The 22,865-nt window shown below is 37.5% G+C and overlaps 1 protein-coding gene across 4 annotated transcripts in view; it reads left to right on the plus strand.

Annotated features, from left to right (window-relative positions):
• Positions 1-22,865, plus strand: part of LOC136975761 (hepatocyte nuclear factor 6-like) — a 68,316-nt gene that overhangs the window by 32,107 nt on the left and 13,344 nt on the right. For 2 of the 4 annotated variants that reach the window (XM_067270850.1, XM_067270852.1), the window contains exon 2: positions 6,176-6,217. The exons of the other annotated variants lie outside the window; for them this stretch is intronic. In XM_067270850.1, coding sequence (XP_067126951.1) covers positions 6,176-6,217 — 42 coding nt within the window. The remainder of the gene's footprint in view (positions 1-6,175; positions 6,218-22,865) is intronic. 4 annotated transcript variants of the gene reach the window in all.

Genomic DNA, 22,865 nt, shown 5'->3' on the forward strand with positions numbered 1-22,865 from the left:
GAAGCGAATTTAATTTATTTTATTTACAAAAAAAAGAAGAAGAAGAAGAAGAAGAAATAAATAAATAAAATAAAATAACTTTTACACAAGTGATGCGGAAGAAAAATTATGGAAAAGTTTTGCCAGAAGAGCAAGAGCAGAAGGCCGGGAAGGGATAGAAAAGTAAATTTTCCAATTTTATCAAACAGAATTTATAATTTGCTTCATTGGAATCATTTTCTAATTGAAGCGAAAAAAGTAACTTTCTTATAAGGGGGAGGAAGCCTTCGACTGCCAGTGACGTCACAGATTCGAGAAAGAAGAGTCACGTCAACAGTTGGTACCATCTGTGCCAGAAAAAAAAAGCGCCATTCTTAATTTCTCTAGTGGTTAAGTGAATAAAAAAGCTGGCCATTATTCACCACAGCACCGATTGTTTTTCCCTTCCGGGCAGTCATACAGCGCCACCTGACGATTGAGAGGCGAACTACCGCCGCTGTTGTGTTAATTACAAGACTTTCAACGATTCTTCGCTTGTTTCTATAATGACTAACAACTAATTTAGCTGAAGAGAAATCTCACACAATAATAACAGAAAAGAATTATAACCGCATATCGAATAGAAGAAGGCAAAGGAAAAGAGGGGAAAAAAACCTAGGAGAAAATAAGAAAAAAAAACAAAAATCCAATCTCACCATTTTGTTGATAATGAGTTAATTTGTTTGTGAAGTTTAACGGAAGGAATTGCTCCTGTGTGTGAAAAAGTCAAAAGATTCCTTTCGCTCGACAGAATGTTCTTCTCTCTTTTTTCTTTAAATCACAAAAATGCAATTGCTCCCAAAGGTTTTTGAAAACTTTTTAATCGATGAAAGTCAGTTGGCTTGTAGATTTTTAGCAGATATTCTATGTGGGATATCAATCTCCTCCATCTTTTCTTCGCTCCTGCAATGTGGAAAATCTCTGTCTTTCGCATCGAAAACCGCTCTAATTTCTTACGAACACAAACGAAATTAAGTTTCTAACTAGTAAATATTACTTTACTCGCAATTTTTTAATCTATTTGATTTAAAATATACGCTCTCCATCTCATATTAGCAGTGTCTTGCCCCTGTAAATCATACTTTTCCTGATAGCAGTAGAGTCGTGCTGGCAATTTTCAATCTATTTGATTTAAAATATATGCTCTCCATCTCATATTAGCAGTGTCTTGCCCCTGTAAATCATACTTTTCCTGATAGCAGTAGAGTCGTGCTGGCAATTTTCAATCTATTTGTTTTAAAATATATGCTCTCCATCTCATATTAGTAGTGTCTTGCCCCTGTAAATCATACTTTCCCTGCTAGCAGTAGAGTTGTGCCGGTCCTTATGGGGGATTTTTGAACTGAAATTCCGTGATTTTCGGTTTTGACCAGAAGTTTGTATATACTTAATCTGGGCCTCTTGTTTCTAAGCTTTCCATAGCTAGTCTCAACTTTCGTCTATCTAACACCGTTCTGGAGATTAAGGAAGGAGAGACAATAGATAGGAAGGTGGACAACAGTGGGAATTTATGGGTCTAGTTTTTTAAAATTGCAGCAAAATGTGTGGAAATGTACGAAATCCTAGCGAAAATGCGGGTTTTCTTGGACAGTGGCGCGTTATTCTACAGGAAAGAAGGGCAATTGCCTGGAGTCTCCCACCAAGAGGAGGCCCCAAACCAATCTTTTATAAACTCACTATTGTAGTAAGAATATAGAAATTTAAATTTCAGCCATATCTATGACCGTGTAGCTCAGTGCAAAACTTAATCCTCCTCCAGAAGCCATGTTAAAAAAACCAACGGGGATAACGGGAGATTCTCCTCAAAAAATTACCCCGAAGAAAATAAAAGTCCACACTGTACAATACAGTACGTGGGACCCCTAATTCAAATTAGTCGAGCCCCACGAAGCTATAACGCGCCATTGTTCTCGAAGGTAAAGTCGATGTAGAAATAGGTTTTAGAGACCGAATTTCACGCGTAAACGGCCGATTTCGGCAGATTAAACGTAAAGTTTAACTATATCGAAGTAAAAATAAGCCCGACGAATCGAAATCTGTAACTTTTTCAACATTATTTAAGCGAAAATACAGTGTTTTTAGCGGTACATGTGATGCGGAATGGGTTTTATAGACCGAGTTTCATTCCTAAACGGCCAATTTCGAATAACAAAAGTGAAATTTAACCTTGTAGAAGTTAAAATTTACTTCACGAATTAAAATTTATATATATTTTTGGCATTTATTTCAATAGAATTAAAGATTTTTAGCGACAAAACGTGACGTAGAAGCGTGAATAACAGTTTAGAGTACCAAATTTCATTCGTAGAGAGCCAATTTCGGGTAGGTAAAAACGAAATTTAACTGTATAGAAGTGAAAACACACTTAAAGTATCGAAATGTAAAACTTTTTCCACATTATTTAAGCGAAAATGCGGATTTTTTAAGCAGTAAAATATGATTTAGAAGCATATTTTACAGATCAAAATTTCACTGGTAAAGGGCCAAAAACTGAAATTAAACGTTGTAGAAGCGAAAAATACACGTAACTAAATTAAAATTTATAACATTTTTTCGACATTATTTAAGTGAAATTAAAGATTTTTAGCGCCGAAACTCGATATAGAAGTGGACATAACAGTTTAGGGACTACATTTCATTCGCTCTTGCTCTCTAAGGGCCACCTGTCGCTAATCTGTACCAAGCACCCGCATCAGAGAACAAAAAGATAAAAAAATAAAATAAAATAAAATAAAAAAGAAACAAAAGAAAATATAGATCTATAATCTCCACATTAAGCCCTTATATATCTAGAAGACGGTAAGAGGGCAATCGAAGAATTTTAGGCGAAATTTTTGATCTATGGCCAATTAAGCTAGAAATAATAATCTCCGTTTGTTTTAATTACTTAAACGACCAACTTCGGCTAATTATCATAAGAAAGATTCTTTATAAACATTATAAAACGAATAGATTCGGTTCGGAATACGTTGTGGAATGCGTTGCTAATTTTGTTTCGAATTTTAATTAATTTTCTTGAATACCTCAAACTCACTAACTGATAAAGTGTAAATGAAGATCATTAGCCTTACAAATTTTTATTTTTTTTTTATTTTTCCCCCTAAATTTTTACTTTTCTTCTAATTTCACTAAATTCTGTTGCTAATATACTTAAACATTATAGAATTTTTTTAAAATAAATTATATAAGAACTTCTTTTAGCGCATAACGAATCTTTCTACGACTTAAATTGTAATTACCAATCGAGTGATTTTCTTACTTAATTTTTGCCCGTTTGCTTAATATTTATGGAAAGAAAATTAAGTAAATATTGTTTAGAACGTACTTAAATAACTATAAATTAAGAATTTATATATTAATTAACGTTATTTTTATTATTAAATTAACTAAAAAGACGTCTTTCTACGGCTCGTTTTTTGCTTAGATTTCGTGTAAGAAAACTTAATTAAAAACGCTAAACTGCGAGTTAATATAGTAATTAAGTGGTTTTTTTTTATTATTAAATTTAATAAAAATGGTTTAAATTTACGATAATTCGAGCATCGAGCATGTAAATTTATTGCTTATCTTCGACGTTTTCAAGTAAGCGGGAGTTATTTTCGAAGGTTAATTAATGCTCAATTTTTATTAATTTCCTTTCGATTATTATAAATATTAAAATAAGATGATTCTGTGAGATTTCTTTTATAAAATATTCAAAATATTTAAGCGTTACAATGGCCTTAAGCGCTGGAGAAAGTCAACGCTACACTGCATCAATGGCGATAGGCAAATATGCGATATGAACGATGGAGAATCTAGATTTACTGATATCTGATCGGCGTGTTTGAATATGTAGAATTTCCTCTGATATTTTACTTAAATACATCCATTATATTTCTTTTTTTTATTAATAAAAACAGTTATTTTAGTAGGCCTGTGATTGAATAATTGAATCGAATCGTTTCGTAATTAAAAGATTGATCCGTGTTTATTGAGAGGAAGAGGAAAGAGAGGCCGAATACAGAGATTTTCTCAAGCAATTTTGATTAAATTTCTTTAATTTTACGCAAAATTCTATTAATAAAATTGGAAATTATCCTTAGATTTACGTAGAGATGACTTCGTTTTGTACAAATTCTCGAATTATTAAACAAAGAAGCTATTTTCTTAAGCAATTTAAGCAAAATTAATTTAATTTTATGCAAAAATCTATGTATAAAATTGAAAATTAGCCTTATCTCTACGTAGAGATGCTCTCGCTTTGCAAAAGTCCTCAAATTATTTTTCAAAGAACTGATTTTCTCAAGCAATTTAAACCAAACTGATTTACTTTTACTCAAAAAAATTTATTCACAAAATTGGAAATTGGCATTATCTCTACAGCAGAGATGCTCTCATTTAACAGAAATCCACAAAAGAACTGATTTTCTCAAGCAATTTAAGCAAAAACTGATTGAATTTTACGCACGAATCCATTCAGAAATCATCCTCATCTCTACTTAGGGATGCTCCCGTTTTTCAAAAATCCTTGAATTATCCTCGACAGATTTAACGCTCGTAAACTCGAACATCGCATGTAATTGTTTCCTAATCGCGTATATAAACTAAGTGACCACTATTTAATGTATTAGAGGGTTTCATTTGTTTGCATTTGCCAGCGCAAATCCCAGCAGAGCGAGCGAGAAGAGCGAATCCAAGAGAGAGAGAGAGAGAGAGAGAGTCACAAGAATGGTCAGAGTAGGGTGCAAGGAAATAAATTCAAAACGGCGGACTACATTCTTTGGCTGTCGTCAATGCCATCTCTGGACACGTGTGACAGCAACAAACGTTATATACCCGTCACTGTCAACGGACTTATCTATCGGAACCAGAAATGTCTCCATAATCCCGAAATGTCCCACCTTCGGCTGACAGTTGGAATAACGTTGAATTCGATCTGCGTATTTCCGAACTCGCAACATGAAAAAACGATAAAATACAACTCCTTACAAAATAAACGTCATTAACGGTGACAGTTAAAGAGAATCAAGCTATAGAAGGATGCTGGAGGATGCTACGTTTTGAGGATTTGCAAAGGTTGTTTGTCTAGATTTGTGAATGTGATTGAAAAGATATCACGCGCTTACATACAGTCTCACTCGGTTTTCTTATAAAAAAAAGGATAAAAGAGATTATTTTTTGAGGCCTTTACTTGTTTTTAATCGTTCATAACTTTCCTACGGTATAAAAGAATCGTTTCTAATCCCCATCTTCCCTGTATAAACGTATACTCGTATGCTTTTTAATGCTACGAATTAGGCCTACACTCTACGAAAATCCTGTTAATTTGTCTTTTTATATGCAAATTATAAGCGAATAACTCGAAATTCAATTTCGATTTGTTAAGTTTCATTCAACTCCAATCAAATAAACTACTTTGAATGACAAATTTTTGTAAATAACAGACAATAATCTTCACTTCTTAAAGGACTTTCTAATCAAATCTCCGGCTCCTGTAATTTTAAAATTTATATATATATATATATTTTTCAACTTTCCCTTTCGTTTTCCATGAAATAAAACAAAAACATAAACACTAAAACGATCTTTTAACACGAAAAATGTCTCCTTTTATTTCTTTTTATACGTTTCTTTACTTAGATACACATCATACAGTGTACACGCTTTTTTTACACATATATCCAGTTCAAAATGGCTTTTAAAAACACAAAAATATTCATTAATTTAAATAAATTTTAACCTTTCAAGTTGCATGCATCAATAGGTAAGTCATTTAATATATAAATTATATACTATTATATAGCCTGTAAGTATAGTTTTATACGTACAGTACGCTTGTGTGTGTGCATGTATGCCTGTATTTTATTTTAAATAATTAAATAATAATTTAAGTTTTCATTTATAACCTAACAATTTTCTATTATTTTGTACGGTTGCCAAGTTATTTTAAGCGCTTTTTTCACTATTTTTTCTTATTTTTTTCCCTCAGTAGCACTTGTTACGGTAAGCAGTTCTTGGTTGGTGATTTTTCTTAAAAAATAAATTATTTATGATAGTGTAAAATAATAATATATATAAAAAGAGAGAGAGAGAATGACAGGCCTAACAACAGATAGCCTTAGAGAACACTTTATTAAGAAAATCACAACTGTTTTCTTGAATGCTTTCTTTACAGGTAAGTCAGCATCCCCTTGGTGTTCAGCTACAAATACTGGAGGTGAGGTCTCTATTAGTTAATAATTTTGTTTGTTTTTTATTGAAAGGACATATTTGAAACATTAAATGGTTGATTAAATGTTTATTTTACTATTATTATTATTTTTTTAAACCGACGAGAAGGTTTAGTTGGGGGGGGAAGACTTAAAAACAATTAACGGTGTGGCCAGGCGCAGGACAACCTTCGAAAGATGGCTTTACTGTTAAATTAAAGTGAATTTTATGACGTTATTAATCGGGTTTTTAAATAATATTTATGATGTTTCAATCAATATTTTTGTTTACTTTAGATAAGGTTTATAATTGCCGGTAGTGTGTTTTGCATATATTAGCCTTTTATCTCTTATCCAGATAGTTAATTGTTTGGAGTGTCAGCCAGTTTTTAATCTAAGCTGGCTTAGTAAATTCTACAGAAAGACGGTGTTAAGTTATTAAAATAATAAAAAAATGGCCCAAATTTATAATAATCAACGCGAAATTAGGAAATATGGAAGAGGAAAATAAGGAAAAGTATAAAAAAAAAAAAAAAAATGAAAGGAAACTTAACGTCGAAACCACATAGGAGCAGCTTTAGCGAGTTTAGTGAACCCAGATCCAGGTGGTATCGGTCAAGTTACAAACATCAATCATTTGCAGAGAGCAGACATTTTCTTCTTGAGCAATGTCTTCATCAGCAGTTAGTAGAAGTTAAGAATCAGGTGGAAATAGCAGTTCCAATAAACAATAAGGTCGATAAAGCTTCGAACCTTTGTCGATTGTATCTTTAATAATTCGAGGAAAAAACGGGCCCACGAAATATTCGAGACGTTCGTTCGGTTCAGGGCCCGATCAATATGGTGACCCTGAGTCCCTTTCCCAAATTGTCGAGCTCAGAGAAGCAGAACTAATGGAGAAACTCCGCTTCGACTAGCTGCTTACGAACTCGTCTCTGTGTGTGTGTGTGTGTGTGTGTGTGTGTTTGTGTGTGTGTGTGTCTCTCTGTATGTGTGTGTGTGTGTGTGTGTGTGGGGAGGAGGTAGCGCAAAATCCCTCCTTCCTAGATTCAGTAATTAGGTAATTAACAGTAATTAATTGTACCGTGACCGTCTAGACGAGAAGAATAGAACCTAATGTTCCGTGATTTCTCTCCCACCCAACCCAAACACGCACAGTACATTCCGAGAGTTCGGGTCGAGTCAATCTATTAAGTGACGAAGTACGAAAGCTTTTTGATATGCTGACTTTCTTTCCTGGAATTAGTTATATACACTCCAACAGGAGATGTATCCATAAATTGTGATGATATCTTTACTATAAGGCGATAAATCTTCAAGTTGTTATTAATTAAAAGTATATTTTTAAATTCAAATTTAATCTTTTCCCGTTCAATTTATAAAAATGTTTTACGTATTTTTCCTCTAATATACTGCGTTTTATATTAATTTAAATGCTTAATTTCTTCGCCTTCTATCCGGCGCTCGAGTTAGAATCGCTGCCTTAAATGGTAGAATATAACGGGCCCCTACCCCTAAAAAATGCGAGGCCCTAAGGTATAGACCGGTAAGGAAGGCCCTAAGCTTGTGTTTATTTAGCTTATCGTGTTCTATGTCGCGGTAGAAGAAAAATCAAAACACACGAAAGAATCGAAAGTTTGTAAAATTGGGTGTTTTTGAAGACAGAATGCTTACAAAGTAGCGAAGGGAAAAAAGTTAAAACAAAGAAAAGGTAGCAAAGATTATCTACGAGACTGTTTCAATGAGGGATGTTCCGTTCCCCTTAACTTTAATGCCCACCACCGAACAAGGAAGGCGTGTACACACGTCGCCCAGCAAACAGCCAAGTCTCTAAGGACATAAGACTGTAGCACTATTTGTTCACAGCTTGCAACCTGATTAGAAACTGACGCTTTGTTGATCTGTGCCCCTCCATAACCCGATTAAGAGAACTGGGGGGGTGGAGGGTTAAGAGAACCCAACCGCCTAATCCAGTTAAGGCGATATGGTTGGGGATAGGAATGTCCCAAAAGTTGTCGGACGGTCTATGATTTTACGTACGGTAACAATTGCCCCGAGAGTAGATAGAGCTTGTACATATTTCAGTTTAGGTTCGATGTGGTGCAATTATAAATATTGTTCTTTCTAGTTGTAACGTCGAAGCTCGGTAATGTGATTTGCCGTCTTCTAGCCCGTAATTAAGCTTCTTATACCCCAATACAACGACGTTTAAACCCGTGTTGGACGGGTCCTGGCCGCTTTCTCGAGTGTTTTATCAACTTGGCAAAGGGAGCAAAGTGGGTAGATAAGGTGGAAAATCAATGGGCAACGGATTTCCAACAGGTTGATGGCGACTTAGATAAGGAAAAAAAGAAAATAAAATAAGGGGATGGACCGGAAAGTTGGGTGTTAAGCAGTAGATTAAGGCGGATAGTTGAAAAGTTTCGAGAGTAGATTTTTATTCAAATTTGTCGGTCGGTGGAAAGTTTTTGCACAAGAAAAGAAAAATTGGCGATCTTTGCCGTTCGAAAACAATAATTAAACAACAGTCCCACATTAACGGATTTGGAGGAAAGAATCCGGAGGAGGAAAACTCCAAATCTAATTACCCAAACACTAGACGCTTGTGCAGCTTGCCTTGTTTAATTACCCTGTCCGGGTTTTTTGCCCCTCTTAAAATCTCTCCGTTCGTTACCTGACGGAAAGGGGGAGGAAGACAAAATTCGGAAAATTTTGTTTCGTTTTCTTAACCCTACCACTCGCGTGACGTCATAAGGTGGGGAAAAAACTTTCTAATTTGTAAACGCCTCCGATAATGAGTTTTTCTAACGAACTGTGCAGCGCTTTGGCATAGACAGGAAGAGGGATCGGACCCTCTATCTATCACTTCCATCCTAGTTTCAATTTTTTTCCCACCATTCATTTCGTCTCTCGCCTTTACCCCCCTCGTTCCCTCGTTCGAATGCAGAATGGGCGGCTAAGCGCGTGTTGTTCTTAACAAACTTTTAACTTGATGTATCTCTAATTATCGGCGCTACCCTGGGAACAAGACATCTGCCCGAGGTACTCTCTGCAGAGAGCTACACTCCCTACTTTTTGCAAAGAGGGCCGTTTTTAATTTGCGTCCCCCCTGCCTCCTGATTTCTGTTTTTTCATCCCGCCCCGTTCGCTTCCTTCCCGTAAGCATCGAGATAACGACTTTGCCAAATTCACACCTTGCCAGTTCGCAAGGACCGTTCATTAATATCTCTTCCGTCCTTTCCGTGTGTTGAGATGAAGGAGCGGGGGGAACAATTAACCCTCCAGCCCTCCCGGCATCAACGTTTGAATATAGATCGTCCTATGGTTTTTGTTCTTCTCCGAGTGAGTGTTGCGGAGGGGGCAGAAGTCGTTAATTTCGTCTGTATGTCTTAGAGGTGTCTTCAACGTTCGTTTCTGATATTGCGAATTAGGAAAACAACAACGCTGGCTTCCCTTAAAAACACATACACACAAATTCCCCACAAGCTCTCACCTGACACACAAATCCAACGATTACTCTTCCACACTTTAAATGCCACGTTCCGAATCTACACGCTCGAAACCCATTCTAGAATAAACTAAGGATAAAAGAAATCTTTAAGAGGACAATGGTGTTTGGTGTTTGAGAAGAGCATCTAATATGTCATAAGATTCCCGAGATAGCTTCTTCCTCTGGTCTCGACATATCCAACATCGACATTGACACGTCACTATATTGCAGCGCGTCAAACTCGCCACCCCGTCCACTGCAAGCTGGGATGGGGGAGTTCGTAGAGAGGGCAGAAATCTGCAGAAGTTAATGCCGTTATACATTATTATTATTAAGTAAGGCGTACGGTTAACAAGCCAAAGTAGCAGGAAACCTTCCATCTAGACTAACAATGCAGCAACAATCGCGAACACGCTCTATAAGACTTCGGAACAACTTTTTCTCTCTCTGTCATTTTCTCTTAACATGACACTATCATCTTGTCTTCTGAAATGTGTGGGAACTCGGCCACCCGCTTGCCCTATCCTCAGGCAGGTGGTCCACCCTCCCCTTTCTCTCTTTCACGTAAAATTAAGCACTCTTTCTCTTGCTGCCTTCTTCTTCTTTTTTTTTTCTTCTTTCCTCTTCTCTTCGCCAGCTTCTCCTCTCGTTCTTCGGCTCTTCTCCCATCGCAGCCAAAATACACAGCGGATAATAACGGTGTAGCTCGGCCACGGACTGCGCCGTCGAAACTACTATTAAACATGGCCGACTCCATGCTATTGTCGCTAGCCAAGAAAGGCAGGGGGGAGTACAAACCTTACTAACAAAGGGACACGGGTATACGCCTCTTTCACCCCTACACTAGGGGAATGTAGCTGAAATGATTCCCTTACTCTCTTACTTATAGTGCTCTTTTATGGAATTTTTGTCACAAATGGAACGGTATACGAAAATTATGGTGTAAAGTCCAGTCCAACTGAAATTACAGGACCGACCCGAGTTAAGGTTTGAAGTCGAGAGGGAGACTCACGCTGACCTTCTACGTGGCGACTCTTTCGTTTCGCCTCCGCGCCACGCGCGACTGTGACGTCCTTGACAGTGACAAATCGTGTGTCCCGCTCTGTGTTATATAGTTGCCACCAGTCACTGCAGTCGGGGAGGAACGGAGTTTAAGTTATTGAAAACGCTGACCCACTGGAATGACGTGCAGTTTAATGTGGTACCACCGAAGGGTACGATGACTGATTAATGGCATCTATAGTCCCTCGTTTTTCGTCCGCTTTGTTTTTCTCCCCTCTTTCTTCTCGTACTTTTTTTTCTCATTCTTTTTTTTATATTTTACTTCTCCGATGGCCACTGACCGCTTTGTTTTTATGTCAGATTCCAAAAACCGAATTTCCAGCACGCAACACAAGAATATTCGCCTTGATAAATGCGTTCCTCGTTAATAGTCCACCTTACTAAATACCCAAGTAAAGTCTACGACAAATCATTACTCGCTTTCTACATGTTACGCGCATTAAACTCGAATACCAACGACGTAATGCATAGTTCGGTTGCACGGGTTTGTTCCGCATTCTCTTAATTTGTATCGAAGTTTCTCCAAGTAGAATTTATAATAAAGACGATAAACAAAGTGCGAATATGTAGAAGAGAATTTTCTCTTCTCTCACTTAAATGAATCGAATACGGGAATATATTCTTTTGGCTATAATATAATGAGTTGGACTGGATTCTTTTTTTCTACTTCTTCTTCCTAGAAAATCAAATAATGGCTTCCTTTAACCGTTTTTAATGAAGGAATATTGAAGTTTATCACTTTATTTTTTGCCGGAGTAGCATCAATCTCCCAAGTTTTCCTTCGTTGGGAGCTAGGAAAAACGCATTACCCGTTAAATCTATAACTTAAATTCTTGCCCATTGTTTAATTTAATTCTTTATCTCCATTAACTAACCGAATTTAAGGCAAATATTATCTGGCCTACATTGATAGAAAGCGCATTAAACTCCGGCATGAGAGGCGCAGAATTTTTGAATATTTCCATAAATAATCGGTTGAAAAATGCAAGAAAGTTGCCCGTTTGAAAGTGTTCTGCACTTTAAAAACTTATAATAACTTCCCTCGACTGTAATTTAGCTATAATAGCTTAAATTTATTCCAGGCGAGAGATGGGAAAACGTACCAAAGAAAGATAATTATAGCCAGAGACGAGGACTATAATTGCTCTTTTTTTCTATATATGCTTAAACTTTAAGCAATTTTATATATAATATATAATAATGTTTTGCATTAATTAAATTTACAGTTTATATAAATATTTTTAAAAAAAAGGAATTAAAGGTATAGAGAGAGTAGGATAAATCGAAGTTATATGGTGTAGTTACTAAATGATCTTATTGTCGTCACTTTCGTTTTCGATACGAGATCTTTAACAACAGGTTTCGGCCTTTGTTCCTTCAACTATTTACTGTTTCAGATGTCTATAGCAGGAGAGGAAAATTGCCTGTTATTTTTTATGTATCAATCTTACACGGTGGACGCCCCTTCATCCGTGAATATATCCCCCCTCCCGAGTTGATCTCTTCTCCCTCTCCTGCATCTCCCGCGAAGATAAAGCATATTCGGCTCTACTTTTTTCCCCCTCTTTTAATACTCGTAACATAAGGTTTTCTTAATTTTTTAACGCGTTTTAACGACTTAACATAATGATTATTTAGTAGAAATCTTAAATTCTGTAAAGCAAACCATTAAGAGAAAGGGTCGAGTTGCTGGAAGGAAACGTCTCGAGTTGCGGAATTGCAACTTTCCCCCAAAAACTAGAGGAAAATGAAAAAGCCAGAAGAGGGATATTCACGTAATTAGAGGAGAATAATGAACGTTTCGCTAGGGAGCATCACCTGCAGATCCCCTTTACGCCACTACAGTTCCTTAACCATTATCTCGCACTCCACCTTAACACAATCCTTACGAATAATTCAGTTGTAAAATTTAATGAATCGTCCTCATAATGCTTAACTGGATTCTCACATCCAGAAACAAATTTAACTTTATGAACTTCTCTGCAAATATAAACGTTAACTCGGCAGACAGCTGGATATCATTTTAAGTCTGTTAAATACAACAAAGCTTTTCTTGATGCGTGCGAAAAACCATTAAACTTGATGCTTTTCCATTGCATGGTCGCATATTAACTTCAACGGACAAACGCTTCGATAATTTATGTATCTGTGAAAAGACAGGACGTCTGACATCATCTCGCCTATCATCTACCTACTTCTTGCTTAAGATTGTTCCAGGCATGCGTATTATCTGATAGCATCGTCGTTGGAAAAATTGCTTTCGACTTACTCGACCGACTTTAATTCTTTTTTTCTTTCCTTCTTGCTTTTTTCACTGAAAAAGAACTTTTTATCTTGTTTATAAAAGGAATCTTAAGTAATTTTCTTCTTTCAAATGCTACAAATTAGCCATTTTTTACTTCAATTTAACGTGTATCGCGCTTCTTACGCGTGTTCTTCTTACGGATAATGGAGAAAAACCTTCCATTTTTAAGCCCGAAACGAGTAAACACGGCCAAGAATATCGCTCATCCGAAACTTTTGACACTTAGAAACTTATTTTCTTCAAAAAATTTTACGAATTTCCTCGCCTTTATTCGAATTTTTCCCGTGGAAACTGCCACGTAAAAATTTCCGATAATTTTTTTTTCGCCGTTTAAAATAAAGTTTAGAAATTGTTTTATAAACTCTTTGGACCAATCTCCTTAACATACACACAAGCGAATGTCCCTGAAATGATTCACAAACCTTATCGTTTGACGATAGACAGCTATAGATTGAGTGTCAATACACATAATTCTCTAGGGTATGGAGGTTTTCCTGCTCTGCAGTCCTGCACCGCAGACCGAACTCCCCAACAGGGGACAGCATGACAAGTGTCATTCTCAGACATCACTTGTGGTTGCTAGGTGACGATTTGGTCGCAGTCAATGGACTGTGCATCATTTTGACTGCACTTGAATCGAAATGAGATCTGTCTATTCTCGAAATTCTACAAGAAGAAAAAGGGGGGAAAGTTCAAAAAAGATTCTCTTAAAAACTTGCCTTCAGCCGACTCCGACTCGCAACTTTGACTTAAAATGGCAAGGCCTACGTGTCCCGGTCCGTAATCTAAAGCCAAAACACGTGTTCCGAACCTTCCCTACCTCCTAATTCTTTAGTTGATTTGCATTCGACTGTAATTGAGAGTCGTCCGTCCCTCACTCTAGCGATGTTGAAAACTGGAAAGGAGGATCTCGTATCCATTCATGTGGAGCAAAAGTATGGTTTTTTTCCCTTTGTTTTTTCGTTAAGATAATCGTTGCCTGGAAGAGTGGACGGTTGCAAATTCTATAAATAATAAAAGAATGTTTCTCCATTATCGTTAATGAATATAGAGGCATTTTTTCGTCCATAACGTTCTTCACGCCGACTTTTGCGATTGCGCCCTGCTAGCCGGCAAAGTTAATTAGTTGAATAAACAGGTGTTGCCCATCCTCCGATTTACCCCGTACCAGTCATTGACTGTTAACTCCACGTGTTTCCAGGCCGGAGGGAGGAGAGTTTTACATAATTACCTTGCGTTCCCCTCTGTGGCACGCAAAAGCATAGTTCATTAGTTGTTGTGTAGTGGCCTATACAATCGGGGACGAAACTATCGCCGAGGCATTTACGTCCCGAAAGAAACTCCAATCAAACCAACTTTATAGTAGATAATCTTCCAAACTTTTCCTCAAAGATTAAAATTCTTTAATTAATTCGTCTTCCAGCGCTTTCTTAAAACGAAATACTTCCGTTTCCGTGAGTTTATCTGCTTGGTTTTCTAGATTTAATTGTTCTACGCTCGTATCTATAGGCGTTAGATGCCCTCCAACGTGGAGGACGTTCGACCAAGCCAGCGAAGAGCCGCCATTTTGTAGGCAGTCGGAAAAGTTAAAGAAGGGCGAAACATTTATCATAAAAACAAGGAGCTATGCGAGTGGATAAACACAAGTTTGGACAAACGACCAACGACTTAAGTCTAACACCGCGAACGAAAGCAAACGGCTGCACCAAAGGAGAGGGTAGCTCCCAAGGGAATGTTGGCCTCACTAATGACGTATATCCCGTGAACAAACAAACCTGTCCTGGATCTAACAAGAAATTAGTTTCATCCATTCCCAGGAGAAGTTACTTCGTCCTTAAATCTTTCTCGTGGGACTCTCGTTCGTCACATTTTGACCATTGTCATTTTTGAACCCGCCCCATTACAACGCGAATAAATTTAAAATGGAGGAAGATGAAAAATCTCCAGCTATTAAATGTAAAAATTCACGGTTACGGTTTGTGTAATTAATGGCGTGGATATTTTCATAATGCCTGGCAATCTGGCAAGTGGAATTCTTATCCAGAAACTCAGTTTTCCAACTAAACTATTTAAAGTGTCGGAGAAAAATCTGCAACTCTCATCGACTGGAAGCATTCGCAATCATTTTGATTACTTTCCGTTTTAAAGAAGAGCGGAATTCCTCAATTAATTAACTGATTATCGAACTCGATCAAAAAAGTCGCCTTCTGCATCCGCCATCTTGTCAAAGCCTTCTCTACTTTGTTGGCTGTTCAACCGTAACGCCATCTGGTGTCGAATTTGGTATCAATTAAATGCAAGTTCTGCTTCGGGTTAAATTGCAATTAGATTAAGCACCTGTTTTGCTATGTTAAGCGCAATTTTAGCTCTCAAACCGCATTATCTTCTCGGCTGTCTCCACGTTTAGACGATGCTCCTAAGCTTAAATCTATCTTAATCTTCCTGCTCTGTTCTTCATAATTCTCTGCACCCTGTATTAAAATTCCAGTCTATCATTTCTAATCATGTCCCTGCCTCTTACGATCATTATTATCTGTAGAGTATAGCTATATTTATGTTATCTTGCCGTTGTCTCGATCGGAACGTCAAACTTAGAGCTAGTGAAAAGCATACTTGGAGTGCAGGTTGCCCCCTCCCGAAGTCATTTTCGGATAGAAGATGCCCCAATCACTCTCATTCGTCGGGAAATAACCGGTTTTAAAGTCAGTATCGTCGTGTAGCACCAATTATCCGTCAGTAAACCACAAACTGCAACGTCCCCTCCGAGTCCCAAATTGGACAATTGTCTGCACTTCTCGACGCTCAACCGGCCCTGTTCCAATTAGCCAAAACAATTCTTTTCGCCTTATAACAGCCGATTCGAGTGGCGAAAACGTCATAAATGACAGAGATTTCGGCTGGACCAATTAAAATCTAAACGACACTTTGCAAAAGTTCGCCTCTCCCAGAACGGCCCCGTTCCTTAAACATGTATTCAATTGATTACAAACTTTCGGGGTATAAATCTCGGCATCACGTGACATCCACGAGACAAACGGGAATGAGATCGGTAGGCGACCAACACTTCATTTCTATAGCAAAGGAGTTTGCCTTTTTTCGTTCTTTTCATTCATCAACTGCGAATATCGTTTAATATTATCACTAGGGGAATATGAATACTGATTAGAATCGCTGGTAATTTATAAAGCAATCCTCTTCGAGTTGGAGGAAACAGCAGCTATTATGCTAAAGAGAAGGATTTACACCAAACCTCTGGTTCCTTTCTATCCCACTTTTGCTTCTAATTAGGAAGTTTTGGCTCTAAAGAGGTGCCGCATCACTCCTTGGTTCTTGTATCTCTGCTGGGGATGCTGGCACCACGTATCCACGTAATAAGTAGGTCTATTTTAATGAGAGAAGACGTAAATCAAACTACAGTTTCGACTAACATAATACGGCGTTATTGCGTAAAGTTTTAATAAAGATGCGGAGGAGCGAAGAGGGATGCTGGGCCTATTTTTCCGCTTCTATCGGAATTATTGCGACTCGAAAGAGAAATTTCGCTAGTAGAATCTCAATTAAAAACGTTAATTAATGTAATTATTCCAAATGCAATTAAAGTATTTCGATTATTTTTTTTTCCTCTATTGTTTTACGTATTAATTATCATTAAAATCGGCTGGGAAATTAAGTTACGAGCTGGAGAGGAGGAAAAAGGTTTTGTGAGCTAAATGATTCTCGGATTAAAGGCTGCATCCTCCGAAAAATCTCGTCCATCAAATAAGTAAGCAATACTCATTGTTTTCTCGTAGCGGGATCAATGATACCAGAGTGGTAAAGGAGGTAAAAAACGGCTACAGGAATCCGCACTCCTAACCAAACAACTAATTCTACCTTCCAATATAAGGTTAATTTCCAGCTAGAGGATAGTTTTTTCGTTTAAGAGACTGGCGTGGGGGGAAATCGGAGCCAATGTTATTTCGCAGAATGACTGTGCTACCAACTATTTAACATCGCATCACCCGTCAGAGCCTCTCCACACATGCAGCAGATGATGCGATTGTTTTTCTATTTAGAGCAAAGGAGAGAGAATGAGAACAGGCAAAAAAGCGCACGATAAACGTAATAAGGTGATTTTTTTTCTTCTTTCTTTTCTTTTTCTAGCAGCCCGGGAGGTAGAATGGGGTATAATGAGAGATATCTGCAGTCTGTTCTGCTTTTCTATGTTTAAGGCTCTCTTTCCGAGTGCAGTCATCGAGTTTTATTAAATATTCTCTCTGTTTTTTGTATAAAAATAACACTAATTTCAACCGAGTTTCGTAGGGAGTATGTTTATAAGGGTTTAAATTTAATCCATTAATTGTAACTGTTTTATTACCATAATAGCATTTCCTAACGGCTATCGAACTTTGAGTTTTTTTTAAACACTTATAGAAGTACTATTAATGTTTATATAATAACCAGCTGCAGTTGCGGTTTATATATTTGTTTACTGTTAAAGATTCGGTTGTCGGTCAGGGTTTTTACTAATTAAGCATTTGCCAATTGATTAATCTAGCTTCGTTTAGTGTTTAGTACACGTTTCAATTAATATAAGGGCGGGAAAGAAGAGGAGAGAAGTAAAAAAAGATTAATCTTTCGACATCATCTATCGTACAAAGTCGATCAACACTTGATCAGCTAATCCAAGGATACACTTCTCCCTTCTTAATCCGACAGCTGCTACCCCAAAACGGAAGTTCCAGTAGCCAAAAATCGCCCCAACTCATCGACTGCGGCGGCAGAAAGATTTTTAATAATCCCAACTTGGCGTAATTAATTGACTTTAACGTTAAGACTGATTAATGGTACTAAATATTCGACGGAGTTTTCGGACTGCATCCACCTCCTCTGTTAGAAGTGCTCCGAACACGTCCAGCTGACGGCTAAAGCTTACCCAGAATGCCTTAATAAAACTTTGAGTGATGGATTTGAGTTTGATGGTGGGACTGGGAGATTTTGGTGGGCAGGCAGGAAAGAGGGGGGTGGGGAGGTGTAGCCGAAAACAGACTTTTTTCCTTTTTTACTTTTCTACGACGTTCTGTTCGAGTTTGTCGGAACGATCGAAATACGAGGAAAAGTTTAACCGCAAAAGGACTTTCTTTTCGCTCCTTTTGTAATATTTATTCAAAAGGCACAGTTTTTAATCATTAAAGGATCATGCGATTTGTCTTTTTCCCTCTCGGGTTGTTTAAAATTGAAAGCGTGCAGCGTTTTGCATTTCCAGGCCTCTCTCGCCCCTGTAAATCACACTTTCCCACTCTGCCCGCGCTTTTTAACGTTTTCAAATGATTAAATTTTCCTTCTGAAGTTATATTTTTAGGCGAAACACGTCGTTGTTCGAATAATAATTAACTATTATTTTCGTTTTTAATTTAATAAATCCGGCGATAAAAGATAGAGAAAGGTGGATAAGCGAGAGAAATTTAAGCAGAGATGGAGCATTATAGGAGTTTGTTTTCTTTCTCCTTCAACGGTTAAAGAATTTAAAATGTCGAATAAGGAAAAAAAGTGTTTAAGAGAAGTTTTGTCGCGATAAAAAAACGGAAAAATCCCGTCTGCTGCGACCAGAGGGATCAGAATGTACATCGTCAAGCCAGATTCGCTCTATTAGACGCAGACACTTTCTTCATCTTTCGGCTGGATCTGGGCGGATAGACGAGTGATAGAGAAAAGAGGCAAGAGTCATTACTAGCACTCGACACGAAGCTGACTGAGTACAGATGGGAGGGCGGGAAGAAGAGAGAAGATTTCAACGTTCGTCGGTGATTTTTGCGTCGTGCCAAAACGAAGGTGTCCCGATTACAGGGTTGCAGATGATGAATGCTCCTTGTTCGTTGGTCCGCGAGCGACGAGGCGAAGGGTGGGGGACAATTACCGTTTGTGCTCTCTCACCCCCTTCACTCTGCGACTTTGCAGTTCTTACCTCTCGCCCCGTTGCCTCTACACTTCGGCAATGGGTTACTATGTAAATGGTTTTTTAATTGCATGGGCTTGTACCGAACGGCGCTACCTGTCGACGTTGCGCCGTACATCAAATGCCTCGCGCCACGCACTGGCGCAACTTGCTACTAGACGTTAAAGGAGACAGATGGACCAGGAAGGTACAATTAAAGGAGGGATACAGACTCTCTGCGCTCGGAGTGATTAATGGGACTTTGGGGGAGGAGAAGAGCGTCGAGAAGGAACTTCCGGTTGGTCTCACGCTTGACGTGGGATTCTCACGATCCAAAGATCGTGATTAGTCGCTGGTGTCTGCGTAGAAAAGGAATTGCATACCGAACAGAAAGATATGGCTGGTTTGTTTTTGAAGCATTTAGTCACAAGAAGTTTAATTTACAGCTCCGATGCAAAAAATCCAAAAGCCTTCTTGTTTAAGAGATCCGAAAACCGTTGTTTAGCGTTTGGTCATTAATCATTCAAAAAGTCAGCTATTAATATTGTCTATAAAAACACTTCCTATTGCCTGTTATCGTCTCATAATTATTCATCTCAGGCTATCAATTTAAATTGATTCAAATCGGCCCAATTCCTATGCAACCCGACGATTTGTTTACATTGTCCTTTAATGGCATCTTTCTCGCATTCCTTCTTGTATCGTCGTCTAAAAAGAGATTAATTCTATCCGCAAATGATCCTCTTAGTCTATTAACTCTTCTTAATATTCTTGATAATATTTGCTCTATCGATACTTCTTTAAACTCATCTCTAATCACGGATCTATCCACTTTTTATCCGCATCATTAATGCTCACCTTTCAAAACATTTCTCCACATTTCCTAATTTAAACTTTCCCCATTACTTCTTTTTTAAACCGATTTATCCTTTCAACTTTCTCCCGATCTGCTTATATTTACTCGATTAAAGTTTATTCTCCAAGCATTTTCATAAGAATAATAATAATATAATGGATAGAAAGTTAAGAAAAAAGTTGGGAAAGATGACAAAGTTAGCAAAACTTCTGGACCGAAGCGGCTGTTTCGTCGGAGTAAAGAAAATTCGAGGCGTTGAAGGATGGAGCCGGAGAGAAAGGATATTTTTTCAGGGGAGAAATATAAAAAAATAAAAAATTCCCCCTTCACATGCAAATGCAAGGTCCCTATAGAGTAGAAAAGGAAATAAAAAAGGGGCAGACCACACGAAAAAAGTCTAACGGGAGGGTTATTTTCGACTAGTGCGGCAGAAAAGTGATTTCCGCCCCTCCCGTGTTTTACTTTGAGTGATGGGGGTGAGATGGCAGCTTGGCACGGACCTTGAGGCTGGTGTCACAACTGTCAGAAATTGGGGTGAGAAACCCGAATACCGTGAAGCCAACCACTTCTTACTTCTCTCTCAACTTTTATTGTTGGTGTATATTTTTATTCTGTTCTTCTTTAATGTTCAAAATCGTATTTCTTACTATTTTTCGATTTCCAAAAATCCATTCATTTCCATTTTCCTTAAAGCTCTCGTGTAATTGGTAGACGTTTTTGACACTTTTTTTCTTTGTATTTTTTTCCGTGTAACTCGTCTCTAATTGAATCAATTATTATTTGTCATTATTACTATTATTATTATTATTATTATTGAATGCTGTGGTTTGTTAAAAACCTTCATTCGCTCCCTACGTACGTACATATACCTTATCTGATCTGGTTTAAGTGTTATTAAATAACATTGTATTTCTTTCTGCGTTTGTATTGAACTAGAAAGTCGGGATCCGTCTGTAAGTGGTCGATCTTTGATCAATTCTTACACGTACAATACTTCCCCTTTCCTTCATGGGAAACGTTTCCGAGGGAAAGACGACTCCTCCCACTGATTTAGTACCCATTCCCTTCCATACTGTTTCCTCTTTCTACATATAATAGATAGAATACAAAATCGGTACCTTTCGATCCCCTGTAAATCACGTTTTCGTACATTGCTCGCATTTATCGACGTGTAGTAATTCGACGGGGGTTTCGACTTTGGGGGGTTTTTAACACAAAATTTTCAGTTATTATAATCTATTAAAGCTTTAATAATCACTTTAATCAATAAATATCGGAATCTTTTGTATTTTATTAATGTAAATACCGAATTTTTCCAGTTAGATGTTAATGCGGGGAGTTATTTATCAATGGTTTTCCTTTTTTTCCCCTCTTCTTCTTCCGGAGATATTAGGGAACGTAGTTAGAAAATAAAGTGGATAATTGGGATAGAGACTATTAAAGTTTTTAATATCAATCTCCAAATTAAACTTTCGAGCGCAACTGGTTCAATTCATTAAAGATGAGAAGACAAAGTTGGGTTTTCTAGCAGATGTTCCTTTATTGACGACTATTCTTTGAACAATCATTTTATTCGATTGTTCGGAACACTGGTTTTCCTAACGTTTAATACACCTGTTATTATCCTGGACTACTTTCCTAGTACTAGGACGACATTATCAATCGATTTTTATAAAAAAAAATACGAAAATTACGACAAAAAGGACATATTATGTACGAATTTCAAACGATTTTTTTCTATATTTCTAACCTTTATTTAATACTTAAGTAACCGAGAGGAACGAGCGAAAAGTTAAAGGCAAAAATCAAACTTTGCCCCCTGTAAATCATACTTTCCGGTCTTACTCGGTGGCGTTTTTAATCAGAAGTTATTCCCCGAACGTAGAGAAATGAATGATTTTTGTAATTGCGCGTACAAAAGCGTATACAATCATTAAGGAAAGTAAAGCATTCAATTTGTCCCAACGGAACGCGGTGAAGAATCTAAAAATGGTTTTCTCTCTCTCCATGCGAGATTCCATTCCCAAAAATAACAATGCTCGGAGGTTATAGTCGAGTACAGTATCTATGTTTGTAGAAAAGACCGCATTGTATCTAACATCCAATGTTCTATATACTTTCAATCATTAAATATACGTCAGAAGCACTCAAAGACATCTGCGAATTTCCCAGGAGTTGAAAAAAAAGGAGCCTTTCTCCCCCGTTCATCGCACGCGCTTCATCCACAGGTGTCCAAACTGACTATTGGTGCTATTTAACACGTGTTATATTAGAGCGAGTTGCGTGAGTGATGTGCGTGTGTGATGGGTCACGTCACGTCACGAAAGACGGACAGAGCGAATTGAGTAGGTGATACGAAAGTTGAAAATGCGTTACGTCTCGTTGATACTCGAATCTAAAATAACATAAACATTAAGAGTGTGAATATTAAAATAAAACTCCTCCCTCTCTCCGCCGAGCCAGCGAGTAACATTTACCTTATTTATATGCACTTTTTTTATGTTTAAAATAAGCTAAGATGCGGTTGAAAATCGCGATTTCGTAGGGAGGAAGTTAGGCTCGAGGAATGGAAACTTACGGAGATTAATGATATTTTGGGCCGGTTTAGGGGTGGATAATGCCCGATAGCTGCTTATATAACTAGTATAGAGGTATAGATTAATATTAAAAGTTAAAAAATGAAGCGTTTAAGCATTCGTAAACGTTAAAAAACCGAGTAGAACTTAACAGAGATGCGGGGGATGCCTATATCTCGGGAGTAGAAATGATGTAATTAGCGAAAGGATAAGTAAATATTCTTTTCAGATTTTGTAAGAGTTACACGCATTAATTAGCCACAGATTTAGGTGGAAGCGAGGGAGCGAGAATTCCGTGAGTTTGCTGCTTAAAACCCGGGACGAAAGTAGTGTTATAGAGAGTGCGTATTAATGAACGGAGTTACGCGGATACACATCTTTAAAACAGATTAAAACAGATCATAATACCGTATTCATCTTGCTATTAGTCAATAGAATTAAAATATTCATGTA

The sequence above is a fragment of the Centruroides vittatus genome, unplaced genomic scaffold (assembly GCF_030686945.1).
Source record: "Centruroides vittatus isolate TY-2023 unplaced genomic scaffold, ASM3068694v2 contig_388, whole genome shotgun sequence".
NCBI classification, from domain to species: domain Eukaryota; kingdom Metazoa; phylum Arthropoda; class Arachnida; order Scorpiones; family Buthidae; genus Centruroides; species Centruroides vittatus.